Raw genomic sequence first — 12,979 nt, forward strand, 5'->3', positions numbered from 1 at the left:
ATGTGCAAATTCTAGGGCTAAACGAAAATATTAGTAAAATCAATTCAAATTTGAAAATTTCACCTCCATTTTGTATTAATTCCTGTTAAGCACTTATAGGGTTAAATTACTAGGTATATGTTGTTTTGGCTTATTTAAGGGGTGCAGTTTTGAAAATGGGGTGATTTATGGGGGGCTTTAATACAAGGGTCTTTCAAAACGCCTTCATAACTGGATTAGTCCCTTAAAAAATGGGTTTTGGAAATTTCTTGAAAATTTTGAATATTGTTGTTTCACTTGTAAATCTTATAATGTCTGTAAAAATTAAAAGGGCTCCTAAAGTTTGATGCCGACATAAAGCAGAGATCTGGGACATGAGATTTATGATATAATTTTGGCGGTCTGACTATCTGTATGTAATGCACATCATTTCAAACTTTATAAAATGCAGATTTTTCAAAATTTCCACCAAATTTCCAATTTTTTCATAATTAAACACAAAACATATCAACCAAAATTTACCACTAACATGAAGTACAATGTGTTACGAAAAAACAATCTTAAAATCACTTTGGTAAGTTAAAGCGTTCCAAAGTTATTGCCACAGAAAGTGACACATGTCAGTTTTGAAAAATCGAGCTTGGTCAGGAAGTCAAAAAGTGCCATCGGCGGGAAGGGGTTAAAAGCCTCCCATTGATTTCAATGTGTAGCGCACGTAAGACGGGCACACATTGAAGTCTATGGGATTGTGTTTTACAGCGGCCACTTTGACACGTGTTTACTAGAGATGAGTGAACAGTGAAATATTTGATATTTGTTTCGAATAGCCCCTCAATATTCGTCTATTCAAACGAATATCGAACCCCGTTATAGTCTATGGGGGGAAAAAAAACTTAGTTTCAAGGGAAACCACTCTTCGACTCAGGAGAGTCACCAAGTCCACTATGACACCCCAGGAAATGAGGACAACACTTCTGGAATGCAACTGGACAGCAGGGGAAGCATGCCTGTGGGCATCTAACATGCCCAAGTCCCTGTATTACGCCACTAATAATTTGGAAGCTGACTTTTTCCCATAGGAAAAGTACAGCATTCGGAGTACAGCATTCGGCCAATCAACGCTGGTTCTGCCGGAGGCTCGTCTGTGAGGAGGCGGAGTCTAAGATCGGTTCACAGCAGTTTCCATTGTGGTCCGATCTCAGGTATAGCAGAGTTGACACAGCTCTGCTGCACCTGAGATGCAGCAGAGCTGGCCGTGCGCTGAGCTCTGCTACACCTGAGATGCAGCAGAGCTGGTCGTGCGCTGAGCTCTGCTACACCTGAGATGCAGCAGAGCTCAGCGCACGGCCAGCTCTGCTGCATCTCAGGTGTAGCAGAGCTCATCGCACAGCCAGATCTGCTGCATCTCAGGTGTAGCAGAGTTCAGTACACGGCCAGATCTGCTGCATCTCAGCGTATGGAAACGCTGGCAGTTTCCCTATAGGTGTAATTGAATTTGAAAGTCCTCAGAGGTAACTTTTGTGGACTTTCTGTAAGGAGCACTGAAGCAAAAAATGTGATGCACTGCTGCCGTAGTTTTTCCAGCTTTTATGTTGCTGCCTTCTACATACGGTCTTAGCCCTATGGGGTTTTCCAGGCTCAAATTGAGTTTTCCTATGGATGACCTATTCACAGGAGTCTGATCTGTCAGAGTCCAACACCAGGACTTTACACAGATCAGCTATTCCATCAGCTTCATGAGCCGAAAACTGCTACCTATGCCCATGATAGATATGGCTTTAATTAGTAAACTGACTGGAATAACTTGTTTTTAATAGTTTTTTTTTCTTTTACATGGCCAATTGTACTAAGTGCTGCAGTATTTTTATTTTTTTTATGTCATTGTCCAGTTTTATTATTGTGTAAGGTTGGAAATGTTTTAGGCTACCCTCGCATATCTTTTCCTTTTTTTCTGTTGAAGATTATAACTGGGGGATATACCCTCAGGTTGGATGACCTACTCCGCGCTCTTTACGGTGAAATGAAGAATCGTTTTTGGTATTAAACACTAATTTATTTTAAGATAACGCGTTTCGGGGTTTTCTAGTACTTCACGTGTACCACCCCTTCATCAGATCTCTATTCTATTTGCAATTTCTTGCCCCTTTTTTTTCTGTTGAGACAGAGTTCAATAACACTCGACAAACTGACATTGACTATAATGAGGTCTCTGCCCTTAAAAATAGCAGACACCGTAAGGAAAAGCAAAGTATAATTTTGATCGAGTCTCTTCTGATGGAGATCTGAGCAATGCCTTAGCTAACAGAGGAAGAGAAGCTTGGAAATGTATAATTCTAACTCCTATTACTTTGATTCCCACAAATAGATTGGCTGGCTTGACCAACATTTATCTAATGTGTATGGCCATCTTAGTCACAGATCAACTATGGCAATACACAAAGGAATTTTAGTGGGGGTAAATAATCTCATTATCCGTTCCTTGTGAATCTATACAGTACATGGTTATATGTTTCAAATGTGTATTTGACTCTCAATTTTATTGTGTGCCTTTGCAATGCTACAGTGTATACATTCTTACAATTGGATACTTACAGTTGGATTTTTCCAGATTTGACCATGGGTCAAAATAAACAACCTTGCAGTAATATTAAAAGGGGTCATATAAAGCAATGGCACTTGTACATTTTTTTTTTTTCTTGAAAAATCAAAACTCTAAATTTATTTCCAAGAGGGAATTAAAAAATAGAGTTTAGAAATCTAGGTGCATCCCATAATAAGGGAACAAACTGCAACCCGCAACTGACTGCATACCCCTGTTCTAAAACAAGTCAAAGATCATACATACAACAGAAAGAAGAAGGGGAAAAATCAAAGGATAGGATCAGGATCTAAATTGTTTATATCATATGCAGCGCTCCCTACATGAGGTTCAGCCTTGATTCTCTGTCCTTTTCTGTTTTATTGCTGACTGTTCTGCTTCTAAAGTAAAGTAAATAGAATGTATTTTTAGAGCTGAGCTCACCTTTTTGAGGAAAAATGTCAGGTTTTAAAGTGATTTCGGTGTGAGAGTTGAAGAGAAGAATGTTGTAGTTCCTGTCTGAGATTTTGCAGATGTAACCTGGATATAATGGTAACTAGACATTGTAGAATGTAGCCAGAGAGAGACATCCCAAGAAAGCAATTACTCTATGTATATAATGTCCTTTTTTCTGTAGTTACTTAGAAGGCAACAAGACTAAGAGGTATGTACAGGATAATCTAAGCGGGAATTTCATGATTTCTATCTCCAATTCCAGTAAAATTACACTAAAGGAATGCAATGAGAAACACAAGTCAATTATATATTAAGTAGAACCTCACTAAAAATACATCTCATTGATTATTTTTCTAGTGTTTTTTGCCTATAGCAACTTCTTAGTTATTGCTAGAGATGAGCGAACACTAAAATGTTCGAGGTTCGAAATTCGATTCGAACAGCCGCTCACTGTTCGAGTGTTCGAATGGGTTTCGAACCCCATTATAGTCTATGGGGAACATAAACTCGTTAAGGGGGAAACCCAAATTCGTGTCTGGAGGGTCACCAAGTCCACTATGACACCCCAGGAAATGATACCAACACCCTGGAATGACACTGGGACAGCAGGGGAAGCATGTCTGGGGGCATAAAAGTCACTTTATTTCATGGAAATCCCTGTCAGTTTGCGATTTTCGCAAGCTAACTTTTCCCCATAGAAATGCATTGGCCAGTGCTGATTGGCCAGAGTACGGAACTCGACCAATCAGCGCTGGCTCTGCTGGAGGAGGCGGAGTCTAAGATAGCTCCACACCAGTCTCCATTCAGGTCCGACCTTAGACTCCGCCTCCTCCGGCAGAGCCAGCGCTGATTGGCCGAAGGCTGGCCAATGCATTCCTATGCGAATGCAGACTTAGCAGTGCTGAGTCAGTTTTGCTCAACTACACATCTGATGCACACTCGGCACTGCTACATCAGATGTAGCAATCTGATGTAGCAGAGCCGAGGGTGCACTAGAACCCCTGTGCAAACTCAGTTCACGCTAATAGAATGCATTGGCCAGCGCTGATTGGCCAATGCATTCTATTAGCCCGATGAAGTAGAGCTGAATGTGTGTGCTAAGCACACACATTCAGCACTGCTTCATCAAGCCAATACAATGCATTAGCCAGTGCTGATTGGCCAGAGTACGGAATTCGGCCAATCAGCGCTGGCTCTGCTGGAGGAGGCGGAGTCTAAGATCGCTCCACACCAGTCTCCATTCAGGTCCGACCTTAGACTCCGCCTCCTCCGGCAGAGCCAGCGCTGATTGGCCGAAGGCTGGCCAATGCATTCCTATGCGAATGCAGACTTAGCAGTGCTGAGTCAGTTTTGCTCAACTACACATCTGATGCACACTCGGCACTGCTACATCAGATGTAGCAATCTGATGTAGCAGAGCCGAGGGTGCACTAGAACCCCTGTGCAAACTCAGTTCACGCTAATAGAATGCATTGGCCAGCGCTGATTGGCCAATGCATTCTATTAGCCCGATGAAGTAGAGCTGAATGTGTGTGCTAAGCACACACATTCAGCACTGCTTCATCAAGCCAATACAATGCATTAGCCAGTGCTGATTGGCCAGAGTACGGAATTCGGCCAATCAGCGCTGGCTCTGCTGGAGGAGGCGGAGTCTAAGATCGCTCCACACCAGTCTCCATTCAGGTCCGACCTTAGACTCCGCCTCCTCCGGCAGAGCCAGCGCTGATTGGCCGAAGGCTGGCCAATGCATTCCTATGCGAATGCAGACTTAGCAGTGCTGAGTCAGTTTTGCTCAACTACACATCTGATGCACACTCGGCACTGCTACATCAGATGTAGCAATCTGATGTAGCAGAGCCGAGGGTGCACTAGAACCCCTGTGCAAACTCAGTTCACGCTAATAGAATGCATTGGCCAGCGCTGATTGGCCAATGCATTCTATTAGCCCGATGAAGTAGAGCTGAATGTGTGTGCTAAGCACACACATTCAGCACTGCTTCATCAAGCCAATACAATGCATTAGCCAGTGCTGATTGGCCAGAGTACGGAATTCGGCCAATCAGCGCTGGCTCTGCTGGAGGAGGCGGAGTCTAAGATCGCTCCACACCAGTCTCCATTCAGGTCCGACCTTAGACTCCGCCTCCTCCGGCAGAGCCAGCGCTGATTGGCCGAAGGCTGGCCAATGCATTCCTATGCGAATGCAGACTTAGCAGTGCTGAGTCAGTTTTGCTCAACTACACATCTGATGCACACTCGGCACTGCTACATCAGATGTAGCAATCTGATGTAGCAGAGCCGAGGGTGCACTAGAACCCCTGTGCAAACTCAGTTCACGCTAATAGAATGCATTGGCCAGCGCTGATTGGCCAATGCATTCTATTAGCCCGATGAAGTAGAGCTGAATGTGTGTGCTAAGCACACACATTCAGCACTGCTTCATCAAGCCAATACAATGCATTAGCCAGTGCTGATTGGCCAGAGTACGGAATTCGGCCAATCAGCGCTGGCCAATGCATTCTATTAGCCCGATGAAGTAGAGCTGAATGTGTGTGCTAAGCACACACATTCAGCACTGCTTCATCAAGCCAATACAATGCATTAGCCAGTGCTGATTGGCCAGAGTACGGAATTCGGCCAATCAGCGCTGGCTCTGCCGGAGGAGGCGGAGTCTAAGGTCGGACCTGAATGGAGACTGGTGTGGAGCGATCTTAGACTCCGCCTCCTCCAGCAGAGCCAGCGCTGATTGGTCGAGTTCCGTACTCTGGCCAATCAGCGCTGGCCAATGCATTCTATTAGCCCGATGAAGTAGAGCTGAATGTGTGTGCTTAGCACACACATTCAGCTCTACTTCATCAGGCTAATAGAATACATTGGCCAATCAGCGCTGGCCAATGCATTCTATTAGCTTGATGAAGCAGAGTGTGCACAAGGGTTCAAGCGCACCCTCGGCTCTGATGTAGCAGAGCTGAGGGTGCACAAGGGTTCAAGTGCACCCTCGGCTCTCCTACATCAGAGCCGAGGGTGCGCTTGAACCCTTGTGCAGCCTCGGCTCTGCTACATCAGAGCCGAGGGTGCGCTTGAACCCTTGTGCACACTCTGCTTCATCAAGCTAATAGAATGCATTGGCCAGCACTGATTGGCCAGAGTACGGAATTCGGCCAATCAGCGCTGGCCAATGCATCCCTATGGGAAAAAGTTTATCTCACAAAAATCACAATTACACACCCGATAGAGCCCCAAAAAGTTATTTTTAATAACATTCCCCCCTAAATAAAGGTTATCCCTAGCTATCCCTGCCTGTACAGCTATCCCTGTCTCATAGTCACAAAGTTCACATTCTCATATGACCCGGATTTGAAATCCACTATTCGTCTAAAATGGAGGTCACCTGATTTCGGCAGCCAATGACTTTTTCCAATTTTTTTCAATGCCCCCAGTGTCGTAGTTCCTGTCCCACCTCCCCTGCGCTGTTATTGGTGCAAAAAAGGCGCCAGGGAAGGTGGGAGGGGAATCGAATTTTGGCGCACTTTACCACGTGGTGTTCGATTCGATTCGAACATGGCGAACACCCTGATATCCGATCGAACATGTGTTCGATAGAACACTGTTCGCTCATCTCTAGTTATTGCCTAAATCAATCACTTTGTGCAAAACATGCAAACAGATAACCAGTAACTATGTTGACCCTTTCTGTTGCTTGTAACCATTGTTCGGTCACACTGCCCTAGAAAATAATTTTCATTTGTATGTAAATAAGCTGTTTAGTGCACCTAGGGGGTGGCTACATCTGGCAGAGCAGCTGTTTTTGCCTTTAGTTGCCACCCAGTGCCTCCCCCAAAGGTAAATATTGACAGGTCCCAATGAATGGTGGCCACAGGCAAACATGGGTGTTCCGGCAGGCGCAGCCACATCCTGGGTGCACCAAAGAGCTCACTTGCATAATTGATTTTCTCAGCAGAAAGATTGCATTTTGACTTAATAAAGTTCACAGTTGCACTAGCTGTCCCTATAACTGCATATTTGTAGTTTAGAAGTGATTTTAGTGCTGGTAGACTCCCCTTAAATGGAATGGAAAGACCATTTATTAACCTAGGTTAATGCATTGCAAAATACCGGCATTTGTATAACAGGCTACACAAAGAATATAAATAAATAGCAGACAAGCCTGGGAACCTGCAAAATCTCATTATGGGTGTCAATGATTCTTGCCAAAATTATCACCTTAGACCAAGGCCCTGGAGGCCGTAATTCCCACGATCAATGCAGGCACTGATCACAGGTGTTAGCGCCAGGTCTCTGCTGTATAATACAGCAGAGACCCAGCAGTTATTGCGGCCTTTCAGCTCCTGTCAGATTTAAATACTGGACATCTGCTGTACTATTACAGCAAAAAATATTTATACTTGCCCGTAGTTGTTAGGCTGGGTTCACACTACTGCTGCTGTCTGTCGTGGGATTCCATCCTAAACCCCGGGGAAACTGGACAGGGGACGGCTTGCCGGCGGTCAGCTTTAAAACTCATTCATTTTAATGGGTTTTTAAAGGTGACATCCGGTGTCTGTATGCAGCTTTTTTTTTTTTTTTTTTTTTTTTTTTTTTGCACAGACACAAAGTCCTGCATGCATGACTTTGTGTCTGTGCAAGAAAAAAAATGGAAGTCAAGAAAAGCAAGTAGAAAACTTGAAAGAATTAATAAAGTATATAGGAAAATTGTATAACTTTTCATTATACAAACAATACAATTTTTTTGTAGAAACTGGATATACCCTTTAAAAATCAAACAATACTAGCCTCACTAATCTCTCAGCACTTTTTACTTCTGAATATCTATTTTCAGCACATAAGAAGCCCTTACTCAGTCACTCAGTTTTCAGTAGTGACTGGGCTTTAGCCAGTTATTGGCTGTACAGAAATTTCTGTATCCAGACAAGACCAGATAGCCAGTACCGCCAGTAACCTGATAATGGGGGCAGCGGGTGATCGCTGACTACTGCTTCTATGTTTGTTATTTTTTCACCTTTTCTAAACCTGTATGAAATATCTTTTCCCACCAAAAATACCCTAGAAAAGAATATGCAAATCGGTGTGATTCAATGCTAATTACAGTCGAGACAAATAAATATGGAAATAAAAATTATATGGTTATTCATTTTTAAATTAATGCAGAATGGTTTCCTTCAAACAGAATTTTCTTGGGTGGTGAATTCTAGAATGTCTATTAATCTTAAAATGCAGAATTTCAAGTTTAGTGGATAGGGAATTCCCATTTGGATATTTTGAGAATTATTTATCATTCCCTTGCTCTCTGGCAACTAAAAATTGAGAGAGCAATTTTCTTACACATTTCACATACTTTCCACGTTCAAAATGCATAAGCAACAAACTGATGTAAACTTTATATGGATTTTAAAGGGAGTCTATCACTGCCCCCAGCTACTTTAACCACTCCCTTAGTGTTGTAGATGCTGTTAGGAGAATAAAATTCTATCTATCTTATGTTTCAGAGCCCCAGGGTTGTGTAGAAAAAGCACTTTTATTCTTCATTCAAATGAGGATCTTGGAGCACAGGGGGAGTTTTTTCTATTACTGAGCACTGCTGCATCATCACTAAAAAAAATGCCCATCCTGTATTCAGCTCCTCCCCCTGGGTAGTGGGAGTTTATCCAGTGTGAGTTGGTCCTCATACTGCCCAGGGGGATGAGCTGAATGCAGGATGGACGTGTTTATTGAGCAGTGCTTAGTAATAGAAAAAAAACTCCCCCGACACAATTTACTAAAACATTAAATTGTATTAAAAAAAATTAAAGGGACAGCAATGGGTCCCGGTATCCGCTATGGTAACTACAGTGTATAGAGATTCGGGATCTGTAAATTGTGCTAATGGACTTGCATTCCAGATAACAACTAATAGGTGGGGTGCTGTGTGCTTGTATAGGGTGCTTAAACTAAATTAACAGAAATGATTGCTCCGTAACAATGGTGGCTAGAGGTAGAATTCCAATGGAGTCGGAATCAGTGGAACCCCATGAATTGAATGATACAAAGAGTTTGAATCAGTGGCGGTGGTGAAAGGTCCTCTTTAATAAATTGAGCGCATCTTGCTCTGACTCGGGGAAGATTACAGCTACCCATATGGATTTTACTCATATTATTACTTTGACAGTGAACATATCTCTAGACTTTTGTCTCATCTGATCACGTTTGCTGTGTCCCCTATATGGTTTGTGGCAAACTGCAAATGGCACTTATATCTTTTTTTTCAACAATATTTTTCTTCTTGCCATGCTTCCATAAAGGCCAGATTTGTGGAGTGCACAACTTAGGGAGCCTTAACACGGAGTTTATGCTCCGCTCATTCTGAACGTAAATCAATGGGAGGCTTTTTTTTTTTACCTATTGCTTTCAATGTGATACGCGAGTATTGATTTCAATGGGTAGCACACGTATGCCGACACCCATAGAAATCAATGGGATCTGTTTTTTACGCTGCTCATTCTGAATGAGATTACGTTCAGAATGAGCGGAGCGTAAACTCTGTGTGAAGGCTCCCTTATAGTTGTCCTGTGGACAGATTCTCCTACCCAAGCTGTTGATTTCTGCATCTCCTCCAGAGTGACTATGGGCCTCTTGGCTGCTTCTCTCCTTGCTCAATCTGTTAGTTTAGGTGAAGATCCATGTCTTGGTAGGTTTGCAGTTGTAGAATATATTTTCCATTTTTGGATGATGGATTGAACAGTGCTCCTTGGGATGATCAAAACTTTTATAACTTAACCCTGCTTTAAACCTCCACAATTTCACCTCTGATTTGTCTGGTGAGTTCCTTGGTCTTCATGATGCTGTTTGTTCCCTAGTGTTCTCTAACAAATCACTGAGGCCTTCATAGAACAGGTGTATTTAAACTGAGACTAAATTACACAAAGCTGGACTATATTAACTCATTCTGAAGGCATTTTATTACACTGGATTTTATTTAGAGGTATCGGAGTACAGAGGGTTGAATACTTTTGCACATCACACTTTTCAGATTTTTAATTGATTAAAATTTTGAAAACCATGTATCATTTTCTTTCCAATTCACAATTATCCACTACTTTGTGTTGGTCTATCACTTAAAGGGGCTCTATCACTGGGAAAAGTCATTTTTAACTAATCACATGCTTGCATAGGCTTTAGAAAGGCTACTTCACACCTACCTTTTGTATGTAGATTGCCTCAGTGGTGTCTGAATAAGTCCATTTTTATTCATATGCTAATGAGCTTCCAGCCAGCTCAGGAAGTTCCCAGCAGCCTCCTCTCTCCCATTATCTCCTATGTGTGTGAGGCAAACAGTAAGCTGAGTCATCATCATCATCAGTCTCCCATAGAAAACAACAGGGAAAGGTGTGCACGATCTATCGTGCACCAGTCTAATTAGCATATGAATAAAACGGACTTATTCAGAAACCACTGAGGCAATCTACATACTAAAGGTAGGTGTGGAATAGCCTTTCTAAAAGCTATGCAAAGGTGTGATTAGTTAAAATAACTTTTCCTAGTGATAGAGCCCCTTTAAAATCTCAATAAAATACCTTAATACATTTAAGTTTGTGGTTGTAGGGCAACAAGGTGCAGTGAAACGGTTTTGTTTAATTCTTAAATTGAATGGGGGCAGTGATAAAATAAAAAAATCCATACTCTTTTCCATGATGTTTCTGGTTCTCCCTGCGTGGTCTGATCTTCTCAATCCAGTGTTGATGTGTGGCGGAAGTCACACGTGACAGCTGAGGCCGATCAGTGGTCTCCGCAATGGGCATGCGGTGTCACTACCTGTGATCTCGCGGTTCTCTTTCTAAGCCATATTTAAAATGGAAAAAAAAAAAAAAGATAAATTGCCTCTTTAATGTTAAAACTCACCAGTGCATAGATGTTATGTACTTTTTTAAGGTGTGATGTTAGTTATTTGATAAACATGTTAATTATTATATGCTCTAACTCACGATTGTGTTCTTTTTTTCTTTCCCCTCTTCATGAACCCTACCTTACTTGTTTTTCACGTTGGACTGGATGAATATCAGAGTTACCAGCTGAAGAAGGTAAGTCCATGAATTTGGGTTTTTTAAAGGTCATTTCTATATATGCAGGTTTTGATCAGGTTTTATGGTGCATGATGAAATAGCCTGGGTCTGTTTTCCAGGATATCTCTCCTGCAAGCTTTATGCAGTTGTGAAGTTGTTGTACACTTGCATTGGAATCATCCAGGTCCTCATCAGAGTGATTGTCTTTTTCTGAGTCCATTTGGCTGAATGCTATCATTTAGAAGGAAACGTGTGAGGGTGATAACGGCCTGTACATTGGATTCTCCTTCTTCTTTGCTGTATGGAAGGGGCCAGCTGGCGACCACATTTTGGTTGACGTTATTCTCCAGATATGGGTGTCAGTTATGTGGAGAAGTAAGGTGTAAAGCATCGGCAGTGTGCCACGTCTCTACATTTTGGGGCCAGACATCCCACAGTTTTCTATTTTTTTTAGTAAAGTTTACAAGAATGCAACTTCTTGGGATGTAAGCTTCTCTGTTTTCACTATTTATAAGAGATAATAGTATCTTCTAGTATCTATACTATATAGAAAAAACAAGTGACTAATATGTTGCTGAATTTAATACTGGCAGTCCTCTCTGACAAAAGCCTACAGTATATCCAGTGGGGACAAAAAATGGGCATGTGACAGTGTCATTTATGTATTGTATATGATTTAGCTTTAGCCTGGATTCATACCAGATTTGTATGTATGGACAATACATTTAATCCACAAAGAGCTATTTTTATTGCTTATTGCTTACACAATAAATTTTGGGCATTTTTGCATGTTGGGAGTCTAGTTGGATTTGCTGTCTGTATACCAAAGCATAACAAAGAAAGTTATTACTATATATTATGATATGAATATCTTAGTTATAAAAATATGGAATTCCTTTATAAACGTATTGATTTATGTCTTTCCAGGAAAATCCCTTTGGGAACTAGTGGTGGAACAGTTTGAAGATCTTTTAGTTCGCATCCTCCTCCTAGCTGCATTTGTGTCTTTTGTAAGTTACAATTCTCTTTGGTTTTTATCATGGTTGTCATGATCGGGTTGTGTCAGAGTGTTGCGAGTAAAACTACAAAAATATTATTGCTAATATACCTGTATATCTTACGTTTATACATCCATTTTTATATAGAAAGTGTATACTACAAAGTGAACATGAAGCTATTTTGTGAATCAAGATTGCCCAGTTACCAACATAACAGTTCATATTGACAAAATAAATTACAAAATAAGTGCTTGATCACTTACATAGTCACATAGTTGGTACGGTTGAAAAAGGGCATATGTCCATCAAGTTCTCTCAGGGGAAGGCTATTCCACAGATTCACAGTCCTTACAGTGAAGAAGCCTTGTCTGCTCTTGAGATTAAACTTTTTTTTTTTAAATTTAGATGGAGCGAGTGGCCCCTTGTCTTTTGAGGGGATTTTACATGAAACAGCTTATCCCCATATTTCTGGTATGGGCCACTTATATATTTATACAGGTTTATCAGATCTCCCCTTAAATGCCTCTTCTCCAGACAGATTTAACTCCTTTAGTCTCTCAATGCCTTTTATCAGTTTTGTGGCCCTTCATTGATCCTTTTCCAACTCTAGGACATCCTTTATATGTACTGATGCCCTGAATTGAATTGAACTGAATGTTAGTCCATGCCCCTTTTAATACATGACAATATCCTGCTGGCCTTAGAAGCAACTGATTGAAATTGCATGCTATTACTTAATCTATGATCTACAAGTACACCCAGGTCCTTCACCAGTGACTCTCCCAGCATTATGTACATATGTTGCATGCAGATTAGTTTTACTCAGATGCATAACTTTACATTTATCCACATTGAACCTCATTTGCCAAGTGGATGCCCAAACACTTTGTCCAAGTCTGCCTGTAACCTTCGTA

General features: G+C 41.6%; 1 protein-coding gene across 1 annotated transcript in view; it reads left to right on the forward strand.

Moving 5' to 3' along the window:
- ATP2A3 (ATPase sarcoplasmic/endoplasmic reticulum Ca2+ transporting 3) overlaps positions 1–12,979 on the forward strand; it is a 177,464-nt gene that overhangs the window by 41,712 nt on the left and 122,773 nt on the right. Inside the window, exons 2-3 of the mRNA XM_075264868.1 lie at positions 11,068–11,085; positions 11,995–12,077. Of these exons, the coding sequence (XP_075120969.1) occupies positions 11,068–11,085; positions 11,995–12,077 (101 nt within the window). The remainder of the gene's footprint in view (positions 1–11,067; positions 11,086–11,994; positions 12,078–12,979) is intronic.

Source organism: Leptodactylus fuscus, chromosome 2, assembly GCF_031893055.1.
Source record: "Leptodactylus fuscus isolate aLepFus1 chromosome 2, aLepFus1.hap2, whole genome shotgun sequence".
Classification (NCBI taxonomy): Eukaryota; Metazoa; Chordata; class Amphibia; order Anura; family Leptodactylidae; genus Leptodactylus; species Leptodactylus fuscus.